The 14,595-nt window shown below is 40.8% G+C and overlaps 1 protein-coding gene across 6 annotated transcripts in view; it reads right to left on the bottom strand.

Moving 5' to 3' along the window:
- anks1b (ankyrin repeat and sterile alpha motif domain containing 1B) overlaps positions 1 to 10,145 on the bottom strand; it is a 291,730-nt gene extending 281,585 nt beyond the window's left edge. For 2 of the 6 annotated variants that reach the window (XM_051957203.1, XM_051957205.1), the window contains exon 1: positions 9,449 to 10,145. In XM_051957203.1, coding sequence (XP_051813163.1) covers positions 9,449 to 9,579 — 131 coding nt within the window. In that variant the 5' untranslated portion in view covers positions 9,580 to 10,145. The remainder of the gene's footprint in view (positions 1 to 9,448) is intronic. The other 4 variants (XM_051957212.1, XM_051957207.1, XM_051957200.1 and 1 more) reach the window with 3 other exon arrangements.
- Positions 10,146 to 14,595: the final 4,450 nt, after the last annotated feature.

Genomic DNA, 14,595 nt, shown 5'->3' on the forward strand with positions numbered 1-14,595 from the left:
ACAAATAGAGCTAAATGATCTAGTTCGTGATCTAAGCTTTTGGCTTCCCGACTGAAGGAAAAGAACCTTCTTGCAGACAGTACTCGCATAACATTTTACAGACACCAGGAATACCTCTGTTTTTTCTCTGAGGAGAATGATTTGGTGCATTGTTCAAACATTGCGGGTCTCCTGCACAAGCTAGGGGTGCCAAAGTACGACCCCACAGATTGGAGACTGTTCATTGATAGCAGTAAGTGATCCCTCAAATGTCCGTCCATCCATCCATCCTCTATACACCGCTTTATCCTCATTAGGGTCGCGGGGGGTGCTGGAGTCTATCCCAGCTGACTTGAGCGCAGACAGGGAACAACCTGGACAGGTCGCCAGTCTGTCACAGGGCTACATATACAGACAAACAATCACACTCACACCTACGGACAATTTAGAGCAGGGGTGTCAAGATCCGTTCCTGGAGGGCCACTATCCTGCATGTTTAAGATGTTTCCCTCCTCCAACACAGCTGATTCAAATGATCAGGCTCGTTGTCAGGCTTCTGCTGAGCTTGATGATAAGCTGATCATTTGAATCAGGTGTGTTGGAAGAGGGAAACATCTAAAACATGCAGGATAGTGGCCCTCCAGGAACTGAGTTTGACACCCCTGATTTAGAGTGATCAATGAACCTCAGCATATTTTTGGACTGCAGGAGGAAGCCGGAGTGCCCAGAGAAAACCCACGCATGCTCAGGGAGAACATGCAAACTCCATGCAGAAAGATCCCAGGCCCACCCCGGGATTCAAACCAGGGATCTTCTCGCTGCAAGGCGAAAGTGCTAACCACTACGCCGCTGTGCAGCCCTCACTCAAATGTGTATTTTGTAATAATAAAGCATTCTTAGATAAGAAGTATTGGCATAACTCAGCCGTTAATTCCACAGAGGTGTATTTGATTTGGGCAAAAAATTAGATTTTCAACCAATCTGTATAGCTTCAAAACCTGACCTGATAGAGTAAAACGGATGTCATTTTCGGATTAAGCGCTACTTAATCCTCCTAAATCAGTTAAAAAACTCTAGACAATTTTTCAAAAAAATTTTTTTGTTACCCAGTGTAATCAGAGCTATATAATAGTCACAACATGATCAACTGCTATTTTCACTCTGCACACAGAAAAGATCCAATAATGATAAAAACAATTGTTTTAAATTGGGTAAATCTGACAAAACAACTTCCTATTTCAAAGAATTTTTGGCCGCACATCAATTTGAAGTGCTGTGCTTCAGTAACTGAGGACTAGAAGCTTTTCTGTGCACAGCTGCCTCGCTAGCAACCACCGCATCCTGCGTGTGGGGCATTTATGGAACGTTGGTAAACTGTAGTGTCTATCGATTAGCAGATGCCTCGAATTTAGGAGAAGAAGAGGCTTATTTTGATGCAAACACTTGTACATTAGCAGGACTGTAGCATCACATGGATGTGAAAACAACCAAAAAACACATATTTGTAATCAAAACAATTGTCATTATCATTTTGGCCATAATTGTGCAGCTTTACTGTAAAATATAAGTTTCTTCTTGCAGAAGGAAACTTTTGAATGCGTAAGAAAATGACATGCAAGTAAAAAGCACCTTTAATGCCATCATTAGCCTGATAAAATAATCAATATCTGGGATGTGGTTATTATATCAAGATATATGTTAGACAGAACCCTCAAAGATGTTTTTCTTTACTCCAGGAACCTTGGACATCGCTGTCGGATGTGGTTACCAGTTCAAAAAAGCTCTCATCTCACCGCACCCAGCCGGACTCATGGGTGGTGTTGGGTGTGGTCAGAGGTGAAACATACCTGAAGCTGTGATGTGAAAACACAGATTTTCAGTCTGGTGTTCAGTTACTCTTTCAACGTTTTATTTTCTTTCAGACCTTTAAGCGTCACGTCGACAAGATAGACTTGTTTGTTTGAGCCTGAGCATTTTTGACCTTGGGAACACAGACAAGCTAGTAAGTAAGTCATAAGTTTACTGAGGTTTCTGCTGATTTTTTTGTTTGTTTAAATTTATGTGTTCCATACAAACAGCAGTAAAGCACAATCATCGTATTTAGATTACACATTATTTTGGAGAACAAAAGTGCTTTTTAAAGCAGGATTATCAACGATTACTTCAAACATAATTTTCCACTCAATAAATTGATGTTTTCGTGCAGAAATCATACAGAAATAGTCCAGAAATGCCCAGTATACTCACAGAGCCAATAGGTAACATATGTAGAATGTTGATGTTTCCAACAAACAGTCCAAAATCTACAAAAATTCCAAATGCATCAGAATTAAAAGCTTTCTGATTTTCTCTCAACTCACTCATCAATGAACTGATTCATCGTAATATCGACTCATATGTCTGTTGAGGGTTCAATTCTGCACAAAACAGGATAGAATGTACCCGTATCTTTTGAACTTTTAGACTAAATCCCACATGCACAATAACTGGTGACACACAGACACTCCCACGTTGTGCGTATCTGTGTGTCCTTCTTAATTCAGTCCTTAATTTGACTTGCATTCCCCAGAGTTAACCTCTGACCCACGTTAGGTTTCCTGCACCACATCAGTTCTCACCCTGACTGCTCTCCACTGTGGACGCTAGCAGTGGTTATGCAAGGACTGCGGTTATGTCACACACTTCGACTTGCAAAAAAGACACACACACACACACACACACACACAGAAAGAAGCCACTTGCCAGACTTTTGGTTTTGGTCGTCTGATTTGCCATTTCCTGAAACGGAGAGCTAAAGTGTTGCGGCCGTGAAACTACTTGAGAAAAATAAACGGATATCTGCGGGTTTTGTTTCTCGCCGTTCGTCCTCATTGGACAACATGGAAACCACCACAACACACATTCACAGACACACACAGACCCATGCTGCGAGCTACAAAGAGCTGCTCAAAGAGTCCAACACAAGCAGGAGAAGAAATCAGAAAATAAACACCAGGGAGACCGCCTGTGAGGATGCCAATTAAAACAGAGTCAGTACAGGAATACTGAAGTAGGTGTGTGTGTGTGAGTTTGTGTGTGTGTGTGTGCTCTCTGGGAGTCACTTCTCTCCACTTAAAGGTTGCTTGTTTGCAAAGGAGGAGGGAGATAAACACACCTAGCCACACAAACAGGCAAAAGAAAAGAAAAAAAACAAGACGGGCTTTCCCCAGAACGATACTGAGCGAGAGGGAGAGTGAAGAGGGATCAGCCGCCATCTGCCGAGTCATGACTCATTCTCTTTGTGTGTATCGGCTTTCAATCAGCATCACTCCATCACAGTCAGCATGATGTCACACGCAGCACATTTATCCTCATTTCTCCTACCAGACGCCGCACACAGAATAATGTGTACGATGACAGACTGTCATCACAGATTCATCTTTGCTGTTAATATCAGTCCGTGTGCAAAGCTGCTTAAAGGAAAAATACACATTCAGACACTTTATCCAGTGAACGGTGCAGTGAGCAGGACTTTCATACACTCAACTGAATATGAGCATGAAGCATAATTATGTACTGATACATTAGACTGAAGAAGAAAAACTGCAGAAATAATCCATGCACAAAGCACAGAAATACCGGGCTTTGCAAAAGTTCTGTTACACGGTTTCATGATCTTTAGAGACGTTTACATGTCGGAGTGAATAATTCCATTAAATAAACTGAAAGTTCCACCTTATAGGCAGGTGTCCTTAATACAATTTTTTTCTCCGGTGAAGTTGTATCAAGATGGAAGTCAAAAGAGTTGAGATATCTGCTCTCCTTCATGCCGGCCACAACAAGTCTGACAGAGCCAAGCAGCTGAACATCAGCCGGATGACCGTCCACAGAGTCGCGGAGAGGCTCAAGAATGGTGAAGATCTTTCAGTGATCTTTCAAGAATGGTGAAGACCTGAAAGATCTTCACCATTCTTTAGCCTCTCCGCGACTCTGTGGACGGTCATCCGGCTGATGTTCAGCACAAAGGAGAGCAGATATCTCAACTCTTCTGACTTCCATCTTGATACAACTTCACCGGAGAAAAAAAATTGTATTAAGGACACCTGCCTATAAGGTAGAACTTTCAGTTTATTTAATGGAATTTTTCACTCCGACATGTAAACGTCTCTAAAGATCACGAAACCCAGTGTAACAGAACTTTTGCAAAGCCCAGTATAGCATCTTCCTTGCTTTAAAACAGTGTTATAATATTCTTCCAATCAAAAATGGTGCATTTGTTTCCTAATTTAACAAACAGCTGCTGTAAAGTGCGTTTTTTTTAACTATATCTAACGTAGCAGCACCGTGTTGAAATCACATTATTTTGCTCTACCGACTTTCCCTCGATCTCTTTGCATGTGTATTACCCAGAATATCATTCAGCCCAAAGTGCCCTTTCTATTGGAAAGCACTTGGGCTCAACGTCTGTTGTTTTAAATGTACTATATAAATAACAGAGACTTGACCTGACTTGACTAAATTTGTCGCAACTATGTGAGAGCTACAGTGGTAGCACCAGCAGAGAGGTTCTCCCCCTTTTTCCATAAAAGAACAAAACGCTTCCCTCTGCTTCATTTAAAGCACAATCTCAGTTTGTACATACAGTAAAGACCTAATTGGAATAAATTAATTTAGCGGAGGAATAAATATGCCATTAGAATAAAGTGAGGATGTGATATGTGGGGGATTCCACAGCTGATAAAAAACACTACAGTAGATCAGAGGAGGCAGATTTGTTAACATTACAGATGCACCGATTTGATCCACAGGATTGGTGTCAGCGCTGGCCAGTACTGACCTGATTAAGCAGATCAGCTATCATCCAGACATGTCCAATCCATAAATGCAGTCAGCTTTTTTTTTGTATGTGTGTGTTTTTTTTAATAAGTTGCATTCACAATCACAGCTGACCTTACATAGCTACACAAATTAACACGGCTGAAGTCCACACAGAGCGAACGCAGACTTTAAACTGGGGAAACTCCTAGCACCGGTGTGATCAGAATTGTGTATAAGTCGATAACAGATGGTGATATCAGAAGAGAAGGAGGTTAAAATCACAGGGAGCAGCATAAATGCAAAGCAGCAATGAAATGCCCTGACGTACAAACACTACAGGCCCTCCATAAATTATGTAATATTGTGTAAACTAATTATCCCCACACATCCAACCAGCTGATAAGTGCTTTAGGGAGTGTGTTTAGGATTTATTTTTCCTTCCCAGCACAGACACAAAGTCACCATTTACAATACGGGGTCATCTACAAGAGAATATGACCCATTAAACAGCAGTGAGATCATACAGTATTGATTTTCCACTGTGTGTGTGTGTGTGTGTGTGTGTGTGTGTGTGTGTGTGTGTGTGTGTGTGTGTGTGTGTGTGTGTGTGTGTGTGTGTGTGTGTGTGTGTGTGTGTATGTGTGTGTGTGTGTGTGTGTGTGTGTGTGTGTGTGTTCATGCCTCACGCCACAAAACTGCAGCAGAGGATTGTCTTCTCTACATCCTGCACTTAATGTGTGTTTAAACAGTAAGTGTAAGTGTGTGTGTGTGTGTGTGTGTGTGTGTGTGTGTGTGTGTGTGTGTGTGTGTGTGTGTGTGTGTGTGTGTGTGTGTGTGTGTGTGTGTGTGTGTGTGTGTGTGTGTCTACGTTCACGTTGGCCGTTTAGCGCGATTCTTTCAGCAAAAAGAGGAACCTCATGACTTAGGAATGCTATGAATGGCTCAGAGGCCTTAAGATGGGAAACTATGCATTGATTCCCGGAGATTATTCCCATAACGCCAACCCTCCTCCGCTGTGACCTGGCCGCTGACTCACTCATCTGCTAAAAGTACAAACAGCTCTCAATTAGGAGGCGTGTCACACGGCCGCTCACACACACGTTAACACACACATGCCTCCAACCAGATGGACAGATGTGCAGGAGTGTGTAGCCCACCCAGTGCTTTGCAGGCATCTCCTCATGGGGCTATTGTCTTGACCCAATAAAAGCGAAGTATGTGTGACACAGTGGACGAAACTCACTGACAATACTCCACACTCATATTTCCACCCAGAACACACCTGACTGACCTCAACTTCACCCTCCAAGTCTATTGTGTTTCTTTCTCTTTTTTGGGTTCCCACATAGCCAAAGCTACTGCGCTCTGTTTCTCATGCTACGCTGACGTGAACAATGCTTTTCCACCAACACTCCTTCAGTGAAACTTGGAGTCACTTCATAATCTCCTCAGAAAGCTCCACATTAATTCAGGGAGTTGTAAATGATCACTGCCCTTCCATAAATTTAATTTCTAATTCGTAAAGTAAACACAATAGGCAGCAGTGTATACATGTTGGTCAAGTGGGAGATGAGATACCGCTCATAACATTTTTTTTAGTTCAGTGTACAATCAACACAGATTCATAGTGTGAGGGATAAGCAAACACCAGCGGACAAACTAATTTCAGTTTTTCAATCTGTATGCATACTAACACTTCACTTTTAACTTTGCTTTTCTTGTATACACCAACACATGTGGTAACAACTGAACCATCTCCATGACAACTGAGTAACCGCCATCCTTGAAGGCCATGAGATGTGTCTGAAAGTGCCACAAAATTAGCACTTCGTGTAGAGCTGGTCTCCAAGGTTACTAATGCACCTTCAAGCTAAAGAAAATCACATATTTCGAAAATGAATTGCATTAAACACGACTACGAGTGTTTAGAGACTCAAATGTTGGACTATGTAGATATTTGTTCATCGCATATGTATTCAGTTTTTAATTTTGGGATGCTGATATTCGTCTGTTTCTCAGTTTTTTTGCTAAATGTACTGCAAAACACATTCTGTCAGCGCATTTTCTCGTATACTTGTGCTTTTTAATTGCACTAGTAAAATGTGGAGATGTAAAATTTCAACTTGGGTGGCTACATTTACCAGCAGTGAACATCACACTTCAGTTCACCTCGGTAGTCAAAGGGAAGACAAAACGCAGATGGAAACAGATTGTAGCGGCTCCATCTGATGTATAGTTTACCATGTTAATATTTGCGACTACTATAAAACACAAAATATAGCTGAGACTAATAAGAACTGTGTTAGTCCTGCATGAACTTGACGCATTTTAACCTGATGATGTTGCAGCAGAATCCATCCTCTGGGGACCCTGAACTTCAGTGGTAGCTTTAATGCCAAAACATCCAACAATTTTTGATATATATATATATACTACTGTTTACGAGTTTGGGGTCACCCAGGCAATTTCATGTTTTCCGTGAAAACTCAAACTTTTATTCATGTGCTAACATAACTGCATAAGGGTTTTCTAATCATCAATGAGCCTTTCAACACCATTAGCTAACACAATGTAGCATTAGAACACAGGAGTGATGGTTGCTGGAAATGTTCCTCTGTACCCCTATGGAGATATTCCATTAAAAATCAGCCATTTCCAGCTAGAATAGTCATTTACCACATTAACAATATCTAGATTGCATTTTTTAATAATTTAATGTTATATTCATTGAAAAAAAATGCTTTTCTTTCAAAAAATATGGATATTTCTAAGTGAAATCCAAATCCAATAAAAAAAAACAGCATCATTGTGACGACTATCATAAAGCATGTACTGTAAATGGTCAATATGTAGTATGGAGCCAAGATAAAGCTTTAACACAACACCCACACTGCATAAAAAATATGTAGGAAGCAACAAAAGTACACCACCAAACAAGCGGAGTTAATAATTACTTCTCACCTAGCGGCTAAGCCTGATCTACAACTATAACTGCATTATCTCAGAGAGGAAATTAGTGTTCAGAAAAGGAAGAACAGAAACACACGGGCACAACTAAATTACAGCATGTCAAACCGTGCATGTCATGAACTGTGGTGACCCACAAGGGAAAAAAGAAATCGCACCACATGTTCTTGGCCACTTGTTGCACACAGCTTAGAAAACTCTTAACTACTTCACTTTTTCTCTATTCAGACAAAGAAAACTATCCCCAAATGTGGCACACAGACAGCATTCATCTTCTCTGCTTCCTCAGCTGCTCTTACAGGTGGAAGGAATTCTTCAAAACGCTGCAGTCTCCTGTTGCTTTCTGAGAGAAGCTACTCATCAGAAACTGCACCCTCTCCTGCAACCAATGAATGAAACCGTGTTTAAATGAAGCCGTCTCTGCTTTAAGCAAGTTCGGCTCTTGCCCTTTAAGGCCTCGGCAGGAGTCCTGAGGCCCTTAGTAGAGTGGTTGGCATTCTCCCTGCCAGCATGCGACCTCAGCCCGGTCGTGAGATGCTCTGCTCGAGAGCCCGAGGCGGTACTCCTCCCAGACACCCCCGCCTTTGATCTACTAATCACCTGGCTCAGCCTCAGCCCCAGCAGAAAGAGGGAGAGGCTGCAGGGGCGGGAGGAGGATCATAATAACCTCAGCAGTTGTTCTCACAGCCAGATGGAAGGCTTTTTAAGATTTTGTCCTTCACATAACATTTATGTTGATCTCATTTCACAAACAGCGGCATGCGATCACATCACTAGACACTGGAAAATGGGGAATTAACTTGATATTTTCACGAGTTCAAGGCTATAAGGTGAGGTCTGGAGCCACCTGTTAACCCCATTAGCAGCATTTCATCTTTCCAGAAACCAGAAATGATGTTGCAAGTGAAGAAGCAGCCAATCACCTCATCAGGAAATCCAGTCTTTGTTTACTGTTTGCCTCCTGACAAGCAAAGCACGTGAAAAGCCGGAGCAGCTTCACAGCCAACTCTGACATCCTGCCTGTCAGGCCTCCCCAGCGTCATGTGAAAAGACACAGTGCAGTATACAAACACACCACGAGATGATCAGTTCAGCTAACGTCAATCCACAAGGACGGTGATTAAAAATTCACGCTTTAGTGCTTCTGAGGGTTTTATGGAAAAAGCTTCTCGCCGCACAGAGAAACAAGTGAAAGGCTGGACTCTCAGCATCCCTACACTGTGACAGCTGTCAGAAGACGAAGGTACTGTCTGTTCTTTCAGATCCTGGTGTAGAGGAGGACACAAGAGAAAACCGGCCTGTGTATTGTCACATATTGATAGATTCTGTCTGGGTTACAGTATTTACCTCAATCAGCCTGCAGCACTTCTCCTCCACTTTGCCTCACTCAACTCTCTTGACTTTGCATAACACACTTCCTTTCTCCTCCTCTCCTGTGTCATGCAGCATGTTGCAACCTTATACCTTATGGAAAGATGTGTGCTGCCGTCTGAATATACATTACACTGTCTGTATGCTGCAGCTGAGAAGACAGAGCCTCAGATTGGTTGTCTTGGCTCATTTCTAGTGCAGTGACCTAAAGATGAGGCTAAATTATGCTTAATTTTGCAGCATGGGAACCCCCCTCAGGAATCCCTCCAGCACCCCCAGGGGCTCCTGGGACTCTGTAGCGGTCATGGGAAGCAGATTCATGCGGGCTGCTTACCTCAGTAGGCTGGGCAGAGGGATGGAGCCGGAGCCTGACCCCAGAATTCCCTTCTTCCCACTCAATAATTTCTCCACCAGGGCGACATTCCCGGTCCGGGCGGCTTCCAGCAGCTCCTGCTCCTTCCCCATCCCGGACACAAGTTTGCAACGACGGGGTTGTGAAAATCCAATAGATCTCCCATACACTCCTCCTCTACGACTCCTTTCTTCAGTGTCTGCTGTGGGAAAGCATCTGGAAGGATTCCTCTCACTGCATGCTGCTGCTGCTGCACGGCGGTGATATAGGTGTTATTGATGCTGCAGAACAGGTTTGACGTGCACGGCTCCCCCGGTGCCTTTATAACCTCGGCCCATTCACGTGCACGGCTCCGTAAGTCTCGGGTAGTATGAGCCCGCTGACGTGCGTTGCTCCCCGGTGTAACCTCAGTGCAAACAAGAGCAGCGGGGGAACCGGGAAGCTCCAAGGCGAGTCCCTGAACGTAAGTGTGAAGTGAAGAGTAAAAGCCCGACTGAAAAAAAAGAAAAGCACAAAGTCCCTTTCAGTCCGAATAGAGGATGCTGACCAGTCTGAAGCTCCTGCTGGTAACAGGCGGGAGCTGTAACTCTGTCCGCCTCCACATGAAGCTCTCCTGCCCCGCTCCGATCGGCACCTCTCTCCGCCGAACCTACCGCACTGGCCGGTGCCTATCTCTGTCGCCTGAGACTCGGAGATCAAGTTAGCTGGGGTTAAACAGTGGAGTTCCTGCTGCAGCTTCCAAAATAAAACCTCGAATCTTTATGTCTTGTTTCTTTGCTCTCTTGTCTAAATATGGATTTTTTTATGTTCAGTCTGAGTTGTCTGTTGAACACTGCCATTCGAATGACAGTAAGTCCTTTACCAGCTAAATGGCTTGCAATGCAACTTACTAGCTGTTTGCTAGCCAGCTACACGACTACTGCTGTACAAATGACTATATATATATATATATATATATATATATATATATATATATATATATATATATATATATATATATATATTACCAAAGTAGTTAAATTTTTATAAAACATTATACAATTTGAAGTCAGTTAGCTACAAGCTATAATTTACAAACGTACTCATCTAGCACTTGTACTTGTAAATTTAAAGACATTGGGCCACTGGGTAAAATCTTAGACTGTACTAAAAGTTAGGTAGTAGCCGGTTAGCTAGTAGGTACTGCTGTTAGTACTAACGTTAGCTAGCAGACAACTGGCTAACTATTTGGTGTTAATTAGCGTCAATTACATATAACACAGCTGGAGAGGAAAACACACAAAGTTTAAAGCAGATACGGAAAGATATGATGGCAAATATTAAAGTTATAGTTCAGGCCAGTCAAGTTTAAATATGTCTGTAGTTTTCTTTGTTTCATGTTTTTCTAAAGCTGTCCAAAAACCCTGGTCAAAAAACAAAAATATGACTGTCTGACCCCAGCTAATCATTTCTTTTTCTTCTTTTTTTTAAATGAATTTATTTAACTGGTTAAAGTCATTTCACCATATTTTAAGTAGCACATTAAAAACAGCAGAGTTTTATTAACATTCAAATTAGTCTGATACATTTAAATCATAAATGACAGTAACAATATTTAAATCGACATTTAAATTTGTGAGGTAAAATTAGTAGTATTTGTTCCCAAGCAAAGTTTCCATTAAATTAGTAAAAACAGGACCTTTTTCATGGCCTTCAGGTTTTTGCTCACCTTATTAGAAGCACCTTTGCTTCTGCTGTTATTTACCAATAAGCAGTCATTAAATATTTTCTGGAAATCAAAGCAACAGACAAAATGTGATGCCTTTGTGTGACAAAACGGTTTTTACATTATCTTCCTGGTGCAGCTCTAAGCATTTATTTTGTAGACGCAGCCGACTCCTTTCCGCTGTTATTGTGTTTGACTTGACTGACAGACTTACTGTACAGTCTGGGTGTGGATGACGATGCTACAGCACCAACAATGCCTTTGTTTGGATCTTTAAAAAGTCACCAGTGGCTCCAGTTGTTGCCATTTTCACACCACAAACTTTATTCCACCACACACAGACACAAACACACACACACGCACATGCGCACTAGTGCCCCGTGCTGCTGCTGTTACTCCCTGCACAATTGGCGCTGCAGCTTAATGGAAGTGGAAAACAGGTGAGATCCTGAAATATCCTCCCCAGTTCATGTCACAGCAGGCTTTGTGTGAATGCAGAGAGAAGGAGGCTCTGATGTGTCCCCCTGGCCGCCTGGGAAACGGACACCCAAGCCGGCCACCCCTTCCTACCTCCACTGCGCCCCCACTCTGCCGCTCGGTGCATGCTGGGACCTGCCTGATGGCTCCACTCTGCTGCTTAATTGGAATTTATGAGAAAAATGCTGCCTTCAAGTGCAAAAGCTGCAGCTGCTGAGTCCCACGTCTTTCATCCTCAGAAACACTCGTAAGGGTTACGAGTAATACAGTATGTGTTTAGCACATTAATTAATCAATCAATTAGTGTTTTGGTTTGTAAAATGTCACAAAATTATGAAACATAATGAACATTTAGTAGCTAATCCCCACACTTGACACAGAATATTTAACAGAGAGTCACTTAAATATCAGTTTGATTATCTAATTAATGCTGATTCTCTAGATTAATTAATTACGGAGAGCTCAAAATAAGAAAAATGAAACAGATACTTGAGCTTTACTGACCTGCACCAGCAGAATGAAGAGAGGAAACCTATGCAAAGTATGCATGTAACAGATGAAGTGCTGAAAACAATGATTATTTAATTTCTGTTTAACCTTTTGATAGTTTTATTGATTAAAAAACAAATAATCTGGAAAATAGTAGAAAAAAAAGAAGTTATTTCATGTTATTTTCATGCCTTTAATTTGGAGTAGACGTAATTTTTGGAGATAGCTCTACAATACTTCCAATTTTAATGTTAAATTGTATTATGGGCTTGTTTATGTATTCACAGCGTTGTGTTTTGTTGATGCTCCTGTCTCCAGCAGTGGTGGTTTTTGGATTAAGGTCATGCAGGTCACCGGTTGATACAAAATCAGGTCACTTGTGAAATCAGGAGCGCAAATAAATTTTTTTTCCCCATAAAAATAACCTCTTTATGATGTCAGTGTCAGATGTTGGTGTGGTCAAGTAGCACCATCACTCCTACATGCTGGTTACATGATGCTGTTGAGATGTGGGTCAAGCCTACACCTGCAGGATCAGCTGGTAGGGTGGGAGTCAAAGCCGTGACCGGTATTGATTACGCTATGGATCATATATTCCACTAATCTTTAAGTGTATAGATGCCAAAAGATGCTTTAAAAAAAAAAAAAAAAGCCCATGACACCCTATCAGGCTAACATGCAAATCTCTTTAACCATGTGAAATCAACTACATCAAGTTTTATTATTTTTAATTATTAGTAATTATTGATATTTAAATAAATATATGTTATAATTGCTCTGTTTTTATATATTTGGGTTATACAGTTCTGCAAGTGTTTTAAACCAAACATCTGAAGACATTTGATGTCATGGTGTTGCCAGAAAAAAAGTCTGAGGATCACCAAAGTTCATATGATCCATCATCTGGGGAACATAAATGTCTGTGCCATTTTTTATGGAAATCCATCCCAGCGTTGTTAAGTTATTTATCAGACTGATGCACCGACCAGCAGACTGTGATTTACCTCGAGGCATGTTGATAGAATGACAGAGAAAAAATGCGAGAAAATACAAATATTCAGGTGTTTGGGGGATCAAAAAACTTTTATAAAATGAAATACGGAAAAATAACAATAATGCTAATTTTCCTCAATTAAAATAATTTTTCTGTTTCAATTTTGGCATGAGACAATGTTTATTTTCTGCCTTTTTAATGGTTAATAAGGATGAAAGAGAATTGAATGAAACTGCCAATATTACATAACATCTATGTGACATTCAACAAAGAAACCTATGAGAAATTATAATATTAATATGTCCACATTTTTTGAAATATATTTACAATATTTGTTATGTTTAACTATCCCAGTTATGAAAACCTGATAAATCTGTGAATTTTTGTTGACAGTCTTTGATGTAAAAAAAATGAAATTTTTAAAGTTTATTTTCATTTATGAGTTATTAATGTTGTTCTATGTGTTATTAGACATGTAAACTCAATCTATTTTTCTGATTTTATTGAAATTTTTGTGTTTCATAGTTACAGACAAAAATCTGTCAAATTGAAATAAAAAAATACAAAAAATTAGAGATTTTTTTTGTAGTATAAACAGAATATATGATACTATATGATACCAGTTATAAAAACACAAAACCTTCACTTCACCCTGGTATTTAAAAAAACAAGAAAAACAACAAATGAGAGAAGCTGAAAGCAGCAAATCCTTGGTCATTTCCCTTGATAAATCAAATGATTAATTTATTACACACGTGGACAAAATTGTTGGTACCCCTCAGTTAAAGAAGGAAAAACCCACAATTCTCACTGAAATCACTTGAAACTCACAAAAGTAACAATAAATAAAAATTTATTGAAAATTAAATAATCAAAATCAGCCATCACTTTTGAATTGTTGATTAACATAATTATTTAAAAAAACAAACTAATGAAATAGGGCTGGACAAAAATGATGGTACCCATCACTTAATATTTTGTTGCACAACCTTTTGAGGCAATCACTGCAATTAAACGATTTCTGTATTTGTCAATGAGCGTTCTGCAGCTGTCAACAGGTATTTTGGCCCACTCCTCATGAGCAAACAGCTCCAGTTGTCTCAGGTTTGATGGGTGTCTTCTCCAAATGGCATGTTTCAGCTCCTTCCACATATGTTCAATGGGATTCAGATCTGGGCTCATAGAAGGCCACTTTAGAATAGTCCAACGCTTTTCTCTCAGCCATTCTTGGGTGTTTTTGGCTGTGTGTTTTGGATCGTTGTCCTGTTGGAAGACCCATGACCTGCGACTGAGACCAAGCTTTCTGACACTAGGCAGCACATTTCTCTCCAGAATGCCTTGATAGTCTTCAGATTTCATCGTACCTTGCACACTTTCAAGACACCCTGTGCCAGATGCAGCAAAGCAGCCCCAAAACATTACTGAGCCTCCTCCATGTTTCACCGTAGGGACAGTGTTCTTTTC

This window comes from Acanthochromis polyacanthus, chromosome 1 (genome assembly GCF_021347895.1).
Source record: "Acanthochromis polyacanthus isolate Apoly-LR-REF ecotype Palm Island chromosome 1, KAUST_Apoly_ChrSc, whole genome shotgun sequence".
Classification (NCBI taxonomy): domain Eukaryota; kingdom Metazoa; phylum Chordata; class Actinopteri; family Pomacentridae; genus Acanthochromis; species Acanthochromis polyacanthus.